The 14,191-nt window shown below is 45.7% G+C and overlaps 1 protein-coding gene across 2 annotated transcripts in view; it reads right to left on the bottom strand.

Annotated features, from left to right (window-relative positions):
• The window catches only part of fgd1 (FYVE, RhoGEF and PH domain containing 1), a 65,628-nt gene that overhangs the window by 19,059 nt on the left and 32,378 nt on the right, over positions 1-14,191 (bottom strand). For both annotated transcript variants that reach the window (XM_013136228.3, XM_034296009.1), the window contains exons 2-6: positions 7,057-7,359; positions 6,650-6,863; positions 5,649-6,429; positions 5,213-5,451; positions 3,140-3,296 (exon numbers count right to left, since the gene is read on the bottom strand). In XM_013136228.3, the coding sequence (XP_012991682.3) occupies positions 3,140-3,296; positions 5,213-5,451; positions 5,649-6,429; positions 6,650-6,863; positions 7,057-7,359 (1,694 nt within the window). The remainder of the gene's footprint in view (positions 1-3,139; positions 3,297-5,212; positions 5,452-5,648; positions 6,430-6,649; positions 6,864-7,056; positions 7,360-14,191) is intronic.

Raw genomic sequence — 14,191 nt, 5'->3', positions numbered from 1 at the left:
CAACAAGGCCAACAGAACCACACAACCACAAAAAGGCTGACCAAACCACACTGCCACAACATGGCCGACTGAACCACACAGACAGAACAAGGCTGACCAAACCACACATCCACAACAAGGTGATCTAACCACACTGCCACAACAAGGCCCGACAGAACCACACCGCCTCAATAAGGCCAAAAGAAACACACCACCACAACAAGGCCGACAGAACCACACAACCACAACAAGGCAGACAGAAAGCCACCGCCACAACAAGGCAGACCAAACCACGATATCCCAACAAGGCTGACTAAACCACACTGCCACAACAACAGAACCACACTGCCACCACACGGCCGACAGAACTACACCGCCACAACAAGCCCGACAGAACCACAGCCACAAATCTGACAGATCCACACCACCACAACAAGGCCGACAGAACAACACTGCCACAACAAGGCCGACAGAACAACACTGCCACAACGAGGCCAACAGAACCATACCACCACAACAAGTTTCACAGTACCACACCACCACAACAAGGCTGACCAAACCACACCACTACAACATGTCTAACAAAACCTGACCACCACAACAAGGCTGACAGGACCACACCACCACAACAAGGCTGAAAGAACCACACCACCACAACAAGGCTGAAAGAACCACACCACCACAACAAGGCTGAAAGAACCACACTGTTATAACAAGGCTGACCAAACCACACTGCCACAACAAATCTGGCAGAACCACACCGTTAAAACTAGGCCAACAGAACCACAACGCCACAACAAGGCCAACAGAACCACAACGCCACAACAAGGCTGAAAGAACCACACTGTCACAACAAGACTGACAGTACATCACAAACACAACAAATCTGACAGAACCACATCGCCACGACATGGCCGACAGAACCACACCACCACAACAAGGATGACCAAACCACACAGCCACAACGTGGCTGACAGAACCACACAGCCACAACAAGGCTGACCAAACCACACTGCCACAACAACAGAACCACACTGCCACCACACGGCCGACAGAACCACACCACCACAACAAGGCTGACCAAACCACACTGCCACAACAAGGCCAACAGAACCACACAGACAGAACAAGGCTGACCAAACCACACTGCCACATCATGGCAGACAGAACCACACAGCCACAACAAGGTGATCTAACCACACTGCCACAACAAGGCCGACAGAACTACACCATGTCAACAAGGCCAACAAAATCACACCACCACAACAAGGCCGACAGAACCACACTGTCACAACAAGTCTGACAGAACCACACCACCACAACAAGGCTGACTAAACCACACTGCCACAACAAGGGCAACAGAACCACATCGCCACAACAAGGCCGACAAAACTACACCACCACAACAAGGCCAACAGAACCACACTGTCACAACAAGACTGACAGAACATCACAAACATAACAAATCTGACAGAACCACATCGCCACGACAAGGCCGACAGAACCACACCACCACAACAAGGCTGACCAAACCACACTGCCACAACAAGGCCAACAGAACCACACAGACAGAACAAGGTGATCTAACCACACTGCCACAACAAGGCCGACAAAACCACACTGCCACAACAAGGCCGACAAAACCACACTGCCACAGCCAGGCCGACAGAACTACACCATGTCAACAAGGCCAACACAATCACACCACCACAACAAGGCCGACAGAACCACACTGTCACAACAAGTCTGACAGAACCACACCACCACAACAAGGCTGACTAAACCACACTGCCACAACAAGGTTGAAAGAACCCCACTGCCACAACAAGGCCAACAGAACCACACAGACAGAACAAGGCTGACCAAACCACACTGCCACATCATGGCAGACAGAACCACAATGCCACAACAAGGCCGACAGAACTATACCGTGTCAACAAGGCCAACAAAATCACACCACCACAACAAGTCTGACAGAACCACACCACCACAACAAGGCTGACTAAACCACACTGCCACATCAAGGGCAACAGAACCACATCGCCTCAACAAGGCCGACAGAACCACACCACCACAACAAGGATGACCAAACCACACTGCCACAACAAGGCCAATAGAACCACACCACCACAACAAGGCCGACAGAACCACACCACCACAAAAAGGCCAACAGAACAACACTGCCACAACAAGGTTGAAAGAACCATACTGCCACAACAAGGCTGAAAGAACCACAAAGCCACAACAAGGCTGACAGAATCCCACCGCGATAACAAGGCTGATGTAAATGTCAGTTACTCCTCAGGAGCTAAGGTACATGTCAGTTACTCCTCAGTAACTGACATGTCACTGGCTTGTTGTGGCCATGGTGCAAAACATCCTCAGCTCACTTAATAATGTAAGAAGGATCCTGATACTTTTTAAAAGTACATTTGTCCTTCAGCCTACATAACCCTGAAGGACATCAGCTTTTAGCCTACATTACCCTGAAGGACATCAGCCTTTGGTCTACATTACCCTGGAGGACATCAGCCTTTAGCCTACATTACCCTGAAGGACATCAGCTTTTAGCCTACATTACCCTGGAGGACATCAGCTTTTAGCCTACATTACCCTGAAGGACATCAGCCTTTAGCCTACATTAACCTGGAGGACATCCGCCTTCGGTAGGAGGTGTAATGGGGAAGAAAGAGCATACTGAGCAATGCTTAGACTTTAGGGAAGGAGAGACCTTAATGCAACTCTGTGGCCCAGACTGCAGCTATTTCCTGTTTCTAACAGCCAGACCAGAGTCATGGCCAGCTGGGACTCTTCACTGAGGATGCTGCCTGGTGTGGAAGAGCTGCAGAAGTCACAGCCAGGGTTAGGGTTAAAACAGGACTAAGGAAGCTCTAAGTGTGAATGGTTAAGGTTAGAACAGGACAAAGCAAGGGGAGAGTGTGGAGTGTTAGTGTTAGAACAGACATAAGGGAGTTTATTTTTTGTATTCCAGTACTGTAAACCTTTCCACTAGTATTCCAGCTGTTGATTTTTTAAATTGGGTCAGCTGGCATTCTATTTGAAACAGTTCCTGAGGACTAAACATAGATTACAGGAATAAAACCATAATCAGCTTCTAACATGATTTATAGACCCTCCACCTGGACATCACAACACTCACCTGGATGCCATGGACGATGGCTTTGAACTGGGACGACCTTTCCATCCAGGTGTTGACCAGCTCCATGGCCCGATCAAAGTTCTTCACATACTCCCCGTACATCTTCAGGAAGGGGGCTAGCTTTTGCAGGATGTCCCCGATACGCGGGTTCAAATCCCTTGTGGGGAGACAGAAAAGTTCAGGGTTAGAGGGAGTTGGTGTGTGTGTATGTGTGTGTGTGTGTGTGTGTGTGTGTGTGTGTTTGTGTGTGTTGGGAGACCTGGGGGTAGAAAAGGGAGGACAGGACCCAAGCTACGGCCAAAGAGAGGGGAAGCTGCTGGGATAATTCTAACTCTGGCCTGGGAATTCTCCCTCCGCCCCCAGAACCCCTGGAATGTGGGAACTCACTCTCAACCCCCTACAAACCTTGGAATGTGGAAAATTTCTCAAGAGCTTAAAACAGGACAGTGAGCTGTCAGTCCACGGTCCTTGAAAACCCAAATGTTTGAAAATAAAATAATCCCAATTTTTGCTTTCATAGTTCCTTATTACATCTGTACGTTCCACAATAAACATGGGGAACCTAAGCCCACTGCTGGGAACAACGGAGCGCTGTTATACACTTTTCAGAGGTGAAGTGCCGTTTCAGTAGCTAGACGATAGCCTTCCAGACAATTAGGAGTGCCGCCTAAGAAGCGTCTTTCAGATGAGAGAATTCTGCTCCGGCACAGAATTTATTGTCTCTCTGACAACGATAAATGTTGAGGATTGTACTATGTCTAGTTGTATTCAGTTTGTTCACAATAGGGTAGTAAGATGCCTTTTATTTCTGTGGTGACTTATTCTGTGACAGTGTTATGCCAGCTTTTGAAAAGTGATAGTGTCCCCTTACAGGTGTACAACTATGATTGTGTCCCCTTACAGGTGTACAACTATGATTGTGTCCCCTTACAGGTGTACAACTATGATTGTGTCCCCTTACAGGTGTACAACTATGATTGTGTCCCCTTACAGGTGTACAACTATGATTGTGTCCCCTTACAGGTGTACAACTATGATTGTGTCCCCTTACAGGTGTACAACTATGATAGTGTCCCCTTACAGGTGTACAACTATGATTGTGTCCCCTTACAGGTGTACAACTATGATAGTGTCCCCTTACAGGTGTACAACTATGATTGTGTCCCCTTACAGGTGTACAACTATGATTGTGTCCCCTTACAGGTGTACAACTATGATTGTGTCCCCTTACAGGTGTACAACTATGATTGTGTCCCCTTACAGGTGTACAACTATGATTGTGTCCCCTTACAGGTGTACAACTATGATTGTGTCCCCTTACAGGTGTACAACTATGATTGTGTCCCCTTACAGGTGTACAACTATGATTGTGTCCCCTTACAGGTGTACAACTATGATTGTGTCCCCTTACAGGTGTACAACTATGATGGTGTCCCTTTACAGGTGTACAACTATGATGGTGTCCCTTTACAGGTGTACAACTATGATTGTGCCCCTTTACAGGTGTGCAAATATGATATTGACCCCTTGCAGGTATACAACTATGATAGTTTCCCCTTACAGGTGTACAACTCTGAGGCATCACCATCCAACTATCTGAAGGTCTTCAATGACCTGGGATGTTTGTGAAGCTGGTGGACAACATAGACCCGACTGGAGAAAACAGACAGAGACCAACTGACTGGTAATTACCGCACTGCCCATGAAAAACAGGCCGGGAATTCAGGAGGCCTTTACAACCACCTTATTAAGAAGGATAGATTAACAAGAAAGCTGGAGACTCCAATTAAGAAGACAAGTGAAAACTCCAATGAAGAATACACGTGAAGACTCCAATTAAGAAGACAAGTGAAAACTCCAATGAAGAAGACAAGTGAAGACTCCAATTAAGAAGACAAGTGAAGACTCCGGTTAAGATGGCAGGTTTTTGGAAAGTTTTGATTTGTCTCTCATAAAGACTGTCAAGCTTATGGGGTTAGGTCATAAGGGCTGGGGTTAAGGCTAGGAGTTAAGGATAGGGTTAATGTTAAAAAACAGGGGTGGGGTAAGGTTCGGGGTCAAGGTTCAACGTACCACTCCTCCATGCGTTTCTCCAGGGCTGGGAGCAGGAACTGCTGGTGGAAACAGTATATGGAGCAGATGTTGGAGAAGATGCCCATGACCACATCCAGGGGGAAGGAAGAGCGGGAGCGGGCCTCCTCCAGCAGGGAAGAGCAGAAGACCTGGTCGAGGAGGTGAAGTCGTGATACGTAGGCCTTCTCCGTGTGGAGGAGCTCGTTGGCTATGTTGAACACACGCTGCTGCACCGACATCTGGGATAGGTCACACAAACACACACGCGCAGAAATTTGCTAATCCCAAACCGGAGCACTTGCAAGTACAGGTTTTCATGGTACCACACTGCGAAATGTTGATTGTAAAAAAAAAGGAACATTATGTAAATGTAAATGTCACAGTTTTTCAGATGTCTGTCAGGTGTTATATGATAAACCAGGACAGACAGACCCACCTCCACAGATTCCTGTCTCTCCGTCTGTGGCAGGACCAGCGCCAGAGGCTGGAGGTCCACGGTCTCGTCCCCGCTGCCCTCCTCCATGTCACTGTCTCCCTCCGAATCCCTCCCACCCTCAGCCGACGCCCCCTCTCCCCCAGGTCCCTCCGTGTAGCTGCAGGAGGAGGAGCTGGAGAGGCGTGGCAGCGTGAGGGCGGGGCTACAGGGATAGATGATCCGGTCTTCTTCTCCCGCGAAACACAGCTCCTCACTGTGGGACGGAGAGCTGATGCTATCGATGCCAGAGTCCCGATTGGCCAGCTTGCCGTCAGTCTGCGGCTGGGGGAGGGACAAGTGGTCTGAAGGGATCTCTGATTGGCTCTCTGACTCTGAGCCCACCTGCTCTCTCATCTCCACAGCGTCTGAGAGTTTTTCCGAGGCGCTGTAGCCGGACTCCATGGACAGGCGCTTGTCGGAAGCAGAGCAGGACGGTCCTAATTCATCATCGTTGTCATCGTTGTCATGGTCAATACTGGCTGCTGGCTCCTCTGCGTCCCCTGCCCCCCCCCCCAACACCACATCAGCCAACACAGCCAGACCCTGGGGCAGATCCTGGGGCAGAACCTGGGGCAGATCCTGGGGCTCTGGAGAGGAATCAGGGGGGCAAGACAGGGGGAGACAGCCTAGAAGTAGCTCTGAGGCTGGGGGAGAGACCGGGGCCCCTAACAGTCCGGTCCCAGGGACCCTGGGGCTGCAGAGAGCCGCTCCTGTGATATCAGGTACCACAATGATCTGCTCCCTGTAGAATGAACGCAAAGTTATTATGAAGTCACGGTCATTTAACTGTCCAGAAACTATCATATTGTGTTCAGAAATACTCAAATAATGTGGTTAATCGTTGTATTTGAGAAAATTATTTCAATTGCCCACAAAGCTATGCAACTGGTTACCTTGTAGGTCTAGCATGCACACTTAATGAAACATTAGACCCAGGGGTTACCCTCAGAATGACCTCTCACCTCTCAAACTTCTCAATCAGGGAGAGCACGCAGGCGGTGGGGGAGGAGCTTCCTTCTGCGCGGGGGAGTGTCGGGGTTCGGCAGGCTCCTCCCCCTCTGGGGTCTGTAGGCAGAGGTCTGCAAGGCGGAGGTGGAGGGAGGGGCTTGTCCGGTGCACGAGGGCGGGGCCTAGCAGCACCAGCACTCTGCTGCAGATGAGGAGGCTTTGGGGGCACTGGAAACAAAACACATAAATATATATATATATATATATATATATATATATATTTAGTGTGTTTATTAGGGGAAAGAGTCAGTAGTAAAGGTTACCTTGTGGTTTAGTGTGTTTATTAAATGAGAGTCAGTAGTAGAGGTTACCTTGAGGTTTAGAGTGTTTATTAGGAGAAAGAGTTAGTAGTAAATGTTACCTTGTGGTTTAGGGCCAGGCAAGGGAGGGCGGGTCTTTGGGGTGGTGGAGGGCACCTCTTGAGTTCCTCCGTTATCGTCTCCTCCGTGGCAGCCATGTCCAGTGGAGTGCAGCAGGGGTTCATACAGTCCCAGAGGCCCGGAGGTCAGGGGATGGGAGGTTGTCGGCCCGGGGTCCGAGCTGAGGCGAGGGGTCTGTGTCTGCGTGTCGGGGTTGTCGTCATTGCCCCCGAGGCAGACTCCGGGGGAACCCGGCTCCAGAGACAGGCTTTTAGTCATGAGCCCAGGGCTGGAGGATGATGGGCCTGAGGACAGAGGAGAGAGAACAGCATCCGTTATGGCATCATAATAGGCAGGATTACACCCAGGACTGGGGGAGAAACATACACAGAACATCCGCTATTCATGCGTCTGGACAGTCGTTTATATCGCACAACTCATATAACCAAAGGGCAGGCTTGAGGAAGAAAACAATGCCTCTTCATCACATATCTAAAGTATGGGGGCGCGGGGAGGTCAGGCATATATGGACCCGCAGGCCAAGGTTATACGACTCAATTCAGATTAATTCCAGACAGTTTGCATGTCTGTCTGAACACCGCACACAAGTAAAGCTTTCGAAAACACTGCTTCAAAATCTCAGTTATCCTTTGAATCAGCACTTCTTCTGTCGCAGCGTTTGGCAAGGACTGCGTCGGGGGCAAGGACTGCGTCGGGGGCAAGGACTGCGTCGGGGGCAAGGACTGCGTCGGGGGACAAGGACTGCGTCGGGGGCAAGGACTGCGTCGGGGGACAAGGACTGTGTCGGGGGACAAGGACTGTGTCGGGGGCAAGGACTGCGTCGGGGGACAAGGACTGCGTCGGGGGACAAGGACTGCGTCGGGGGACAAGGACTGTGTCGGGGGACAAGGACTGCGTCGGGGGGATTATCAAGTACAATGTGAGCGAAGACTCTATCACAGACGGACACACCATTAATACGCTGTCTTCCTTCTACTGCGGCGTCAATGCTGAATACTGTTGCTGGGATACATAACTCCCTTGAACAGTGTCACCACGCCCTCATCCTGAACGGCTTCCATTGGGCCGTGGAGGAACAAGGCATAAGGGAGGGAGTAGGGAACCATTTAGACCAGCGAGAAGAGGGGGATGATGGGAAAATGATTTCACAGGCAGATACGTTAGATGGATGCCACAAATGGTTCCAGGTCACTGGGTTTGACCCGCTAATCGTTAGTTGGTCGACGTGATACAGTGCCCCCCACCCAGAATGCAGTAGGGGCCAGCATTGCCAAATTGAGGGGTTCAGTTATCTCGAAATTAAGAAATGATTGGCATCCTTGATAAAGACGAGCAAAAAAGCATGGTTGAAATAAACAACAGAGGAAATGTGTTGTTTTGTAATTTTCTGACAGGTTGAATATATTTTAGTTCATTAATGATTCAGAAGAATCATCCAACGTCACGCATTTCTTAAATTCCAGATGCTAACATTTGTTCTCGCTCTCAATGAAGATGTCTTTTTCTGGCCACCATTCCACGAGGCAGGTAACTGTGGATTTGGCAACTTTGTGTCCCCAACTGAGTTCTGAACTCTCCAACTGTGACCAGGAGTTTCTTTTGTTCCTTCTGAGCCTTCTTCCTTGCTGTGTATGGGGGCCAAGTGATCTAGAATATATATATATATATATACATTAAATATAGAACTAATTGTGCTCTTTGGCCGAATAAAAATGACTATTTATGTTGCTTAATTCTGTGTTTTTTCCAGTTAACATGTTTTTGAGAAGTTATTTTCTGAAAGCGTTTCTATCTAATAGAATATGTTTATCATTATCATAATTGCTTACAGCAAAGAAAATGGGTGTTGTGAGAAAACGATAAAGGACGTGAATGCATGAAAACAGGTCGGATGGGAAATTATATTGTTGTTGTTTTTGTCAGGAAAACAGGAAGTCACTAAGCTGTTTGTGTGATGTCATACTGCTGAGTGTGCCTTTAAAACTCTCTGTGCCTATGTGTGTTTGTGTGTGTGCTACATTAGCTACTATGTTAAGCTATGGGTCTATGTCACTCTATAGTCTACATTACCCCGAGACCTGTGCTGGTTTGGATCAGAACCTCTACATAGGGAACCAAGTCCCTCCAAACCAGTGTTCACTGGGTCACACCGTCTCCGCCAACAGCAGAGCTCCTCAAGGGAATCTGTGTGTGTTTGTTTGAGTGCCTGACTGACCTAACTCCCCAAAACACATGACTGCTGCTGACGAGGCTCGTTGGTGGATTTCTCCAACCCCCGGAGGGGTCAGTAGTAATGGGGGTGGGGGAGTGCTACTACTCTGCGGATGATTGAGTTGTTCTATTCACACGACAAACCCAGATGCTGTATCTTAATATAACTATCCGGCACAAACAGTCACTGCAGAGGACAGGAAGACGCTGTGGAGGAGAATACTGCCGGAACTTATAACAGACGCCTTTAAAGACAAAATATGACAATTAAACAGCCCAACCTCGTCATTCCGTTTGACAAGGTGAAGGACAGTCCTGGGGAAACGTGACCCTCCATAGACAGAGAAATATGGAGACAGAAAAATATAGAGGGAAAGCTGCTGAGAGAGAGAGAGAGAGATAGAGAGAGAGAGAGAGAACAAGGGAAATATAGGGAAAGGAGAGAGAAAGAGAGATAACACTGTCTCCTGCTGGGTGAAGCCCTGTTAGAACAGCCTGGCTGACCTCTCTCTGACTGGGGCTAACTGATTCCATATCACCACACTGGGAAGACTCCTATGTAGGCTAGCCTACATACCGCAGGCCGATAGGGGGCTGGAATTACTTCCACATGCTACAGGACATAAACTTCACAGACAGACAGAGAGAGGTGGGGGGTGAGGGGGGGGACTGAGAGAAACCGGACGAGGTGGGGATGAGAAAGAAAAAGAGTGGGTGTTAAAGATATGTAGGGAGGTGAAATAAAGAGCACCAGCGTCCTTTGTCAGTCCGTTCAGTCTAGTCCTCTTTTAGTACTTCATCAGTCTAGTCCTCTTTTAGTACTTCATCAGTCTAGTCCTCTTTTAGTACTCCATCAGTAGTCCTCTTTTAGTACTTCATCAGTGTAGTCCTCTTTTAGTACTTCATCAGTCTAGTCCTCTTTTAGTACTTCATCAGTCTAGTCCTCTTTTAGTACTTCATCAGTCTAGTCCTCTTATAGTACTCCATCAGTCTAGTCCTCTTTTAGTACTTCATCAGTTTAGTCCTCCTTTAGTACTTCATCAGTCTAGTCCTCTTTTAGTACTTCATCAGTTTAGTCCTCTTTTAGTACTTCATCAGTCTAGTCCTCTTTTAGTACTTCATCAGTCTAGTCATCTTTTAGTACTTCATCAGCGGCCCCAGGGTCTTATCACTGCCTCACATTTGGAGCTAATTAACACTTTCTCAATAAAAACATAAAAAATTTAATATATGAAAATATAGCAATGGTCATTGTCCCTGAGAAACCTAGACTGCTGAATTATATTTATTTTGGATCAGATCCTCAGCGCTGGATCCAGGGGCTTCAGCCCTGCATGATTACAAGAATCCTCCTGTAGGCGTTGGGCTGGACTCCCTTCATGTGATATTGGCGTTGTTTGTGAGGCTTCTGGTTACAGGAGTCTTCTCATTTGGAGTGATCGTTATTATGATTATGATAGCTTTCATAATATTGACCATTACCTAATATTAACCATACCACAAACCACTGACTTTAGACCTAATACTGACCATTACCCTAACATTAAAGATACTGCAAACCTCTGACTTTAGACCTAATACTGACCATTACCCTAACATTAAAGATACTGCAAACCTCTGACTTTAGACCTAATACTGACCATTACCTAAGATTACACATACCGCAAACCTCTGACTTTATACCTAATACTGACCATTACCCTAACATTAAAGATACCGCAAACCTCTGACTTTAGACCTAATACTGACCATTATCCTAACACTAAAGATACCGGAAACCTCTGACTTTAGACCTATCACTGACCATTACCTAAGATTAACCATACCGCAAACCTCTGACTTTATACCTAATACTGACCATTACCTAAGATTAAAGATACCGCAAACCTCTGACATTATACCTAATACTGACCATTATCTAACATCAACCATACTGCAAACCTCTGACTTTATACCTAATACTGACCATTATCTAACATTAACCATACTGCAAACCTCTGACTTTATACCTAATACTGACCATTACCTAAGATTAAAGATACCGCAAACCTCTGACTTTATACCTAATACTGACCATTATCTAACATTAACCATACTGCAAACCTCTGACTTTATACCTAATACTGACCATTACCCTAACATTAAAGATACCGCAAACCTCTGACTTTAGACCTAATACTGACCATTACCTAAGATTAACCATACCGCAAACCTCTGACTTTATACCTAATACTGACCATTACCCTAACATTAAAGATACCGCAAACCTCTGACTTTAGACCTAATACTGACCATTATCTAACATTAACCATACTGCAAACCTCTGACTTTATACCTAATACTGACCATTACCCTAACATTAATTATGCCACAAACCTCTGACTTTAGACCTAATACTGACCATTACCCTAACATTAATTATGCCACAAACCTCTGACTTCAGACCTAATACTGACCATTACCTAAGATTAACCATACCGCAAACCTCTGACTTTATACCTAATACTGACCATTACCCTAACATTAAAGATACCGCAAACCTCTGACTTTATACCTAATACTGACCATTATCTAACATTAACCATACTGCAAACCTCTGACTTTAGACCTAATACTGACCATTACCCTAACATTAATTATGCCACAAACCTCTGACTTTATACCTAATACTGACCATTACCCTAACATTAATTATGCCACAAACCTCTGACTTTAGACCTAATACTGACCATTACCCTAACATTAATTATGCCACAAACCTCTGACTTCAGACCTAATACTGACCATTACCTAAGATTAACCATACCGCAAACCTCTGACTTTATACCTAATACTGACCATTACCCTAACATTAAAGATACTGCAAACCTCTGACTTTATACCTAATACTGACCATTATCTAACATTAACCATACTGCAAACCCCTGACTTTATACCTAATACTGACCATTACCCTAACATTAATTATGCCACAAACCTCTGACTTTAGACCTAATACTGACCATTACCCTAACATTAATTATGCCACAAACCTCTGACTTTAGACCTAATACTGACCATTACCCTAACATTAACCATACCGCATATACTTCATGCTGACCTTAAATGAAGGGTGAATCGTTAGGAAATGGCCCATTTTGACCGTGGCTGGGGAATGACTGCAAACCACTGGAGGTTAGCTCTTCTTCAGCTGTCTGACAGAAACGTCATGGCTGCATGACATCCCTCTCAGAGAGAAAGCCTTCCAATCAGAACGGCACAGGCCACTGCATGCCTATAGCAACTGTAAACTCTCAAATGCTTTGAAAAGTCAACTCTACATCAGTATAGTAAGATCAATATTTGCACTGCTGAAGTGCCATCAGTTCCTACTTGTGATTCTCCAGAGGAAATGAAAGCCAAGTCATGACGATATTGCTTAAGGGACCACAGAACGAAGCGTGACGGAAATGAATGAACTACCAATCTGCTGAGTGGGAGGGATGGCATGTGTGTCTGTGTTTCTGTGTGTGTGTGAGCGCACATGTGCTGACCTAGCCCCATTAATAAGCCCAGATATCATACATTAACAAAATGTATACCATTTCAACAGTAGATTTCAAAATCAAATAATACTTGTCACAACAGAAGTATTGTGTATTTTCATTACAATCTCCGCAATTTGAATCAAGTTTTCCTAATTATCAAATTAGTTATAAATCTGCATTGCTAATAAATACATTTATAATATATTTCATTATCAGCCATTTCACATTTCATATCATTATCATTTGTCCTGGACAAATGTCACAAGCGTAATGGGGGCCTGTCCTGGATGTGCAGGGTTTTCTATAGGTGTTAAAATGCAGGAAGGCATCCAAAGACTGTCAGGAACTAATTAGACCGAAATTCCAAATCACTGCTAACTAGATCAATAATCCATTCCACAATCAACATAATTCTGCCCACAGAGTGCTAAATCCTGAAAATCATCAAATATACAGTAACATATATTCATGAAGCTGTAGCTCTGATTGGCTGTATTGACGTTTAGTTTTAGGAAGTGCTTTCTGCTTCCTGAATATGGATTGTTAACATTGTTTGCCAGGCAGAAAAGCATTTTGTTAATGTAGGGGGCTGATGTGTCCAAAACAGCGTTGTGTTTGCTAATCCAAGTTTGTAATTTTAAAAGGCTAATTGAACATTACATAATAATTTTTCAATTATGTTAGCACAACTGAAAACTGTCATGCAAAGTAAAAACACAATAAAACTGGCATTCATTTTGACTAGTTCAGTATCTGGAGCATCTGCAATTCTAGGTTTGATTACATACTCAAAATGGCCAGACATTTTTTCTGAAATTTTTACATCTATTCTTGTTCTGAGAAATGAAGGCTATTCCATGTGAGAAATTGCCAAAAAACTGAAGATCTCATATAAAACTCTGTACTATTCCCTTCACAGAACAGTGCAAACTGGCTCTAACCAGAATAGAAAGAGGAGTGGGAAGCCCCAGTTTACAACTGAACAAGAGGACAAATACATCCGTGTCTAGTTTGAGAAACAGATGCCTCACAGGTCCGCAAAACACCAGTCTCAACGTCAACAGTGAAGAGGCAACTCCTCTTCACTGTTGGGATGTTGCAAAGAAAAAACCCATATCTCAGACTGGCCAATAAAAAGAAAAGATTAAGACTGGCAAAAGAACACAGACACTTGACAGAAGAAGATAGGAAAAAGTGTTATAGACATATATCTATGTTTAAGGTGTTTGGATCGCAAAGAAGAACAGTCAGACGCAGACCTTGTGAAAAGATGCTGGAGCTATGCTTGATGCCATCTGTCAAGCATAGTGGAGGCAATGTGATGGTCTGGGGGTGCTTTGGTGGTGGTAAAGTGGGAGATTTGTACAGGATAAAAGGG

This window comes from Esox lucius, chromosome 12 (genome assembly GCF_011004845.1).
Source record: "Esox lucius isolate fEsoLuc1 chromosome 12, fEsoLuc1.pri, whole genome shotgun sequence".
Classification (NCBI taxonomy): domain Eukaryota; kingdom Metazoa; phylum Chordata; class Actinopteri; order Esociformes; family Esocidae; genus Esox; species Esox lucius.
This window is presented reverse-complemented; position numbering and strand designations above follow the sequence as displayed.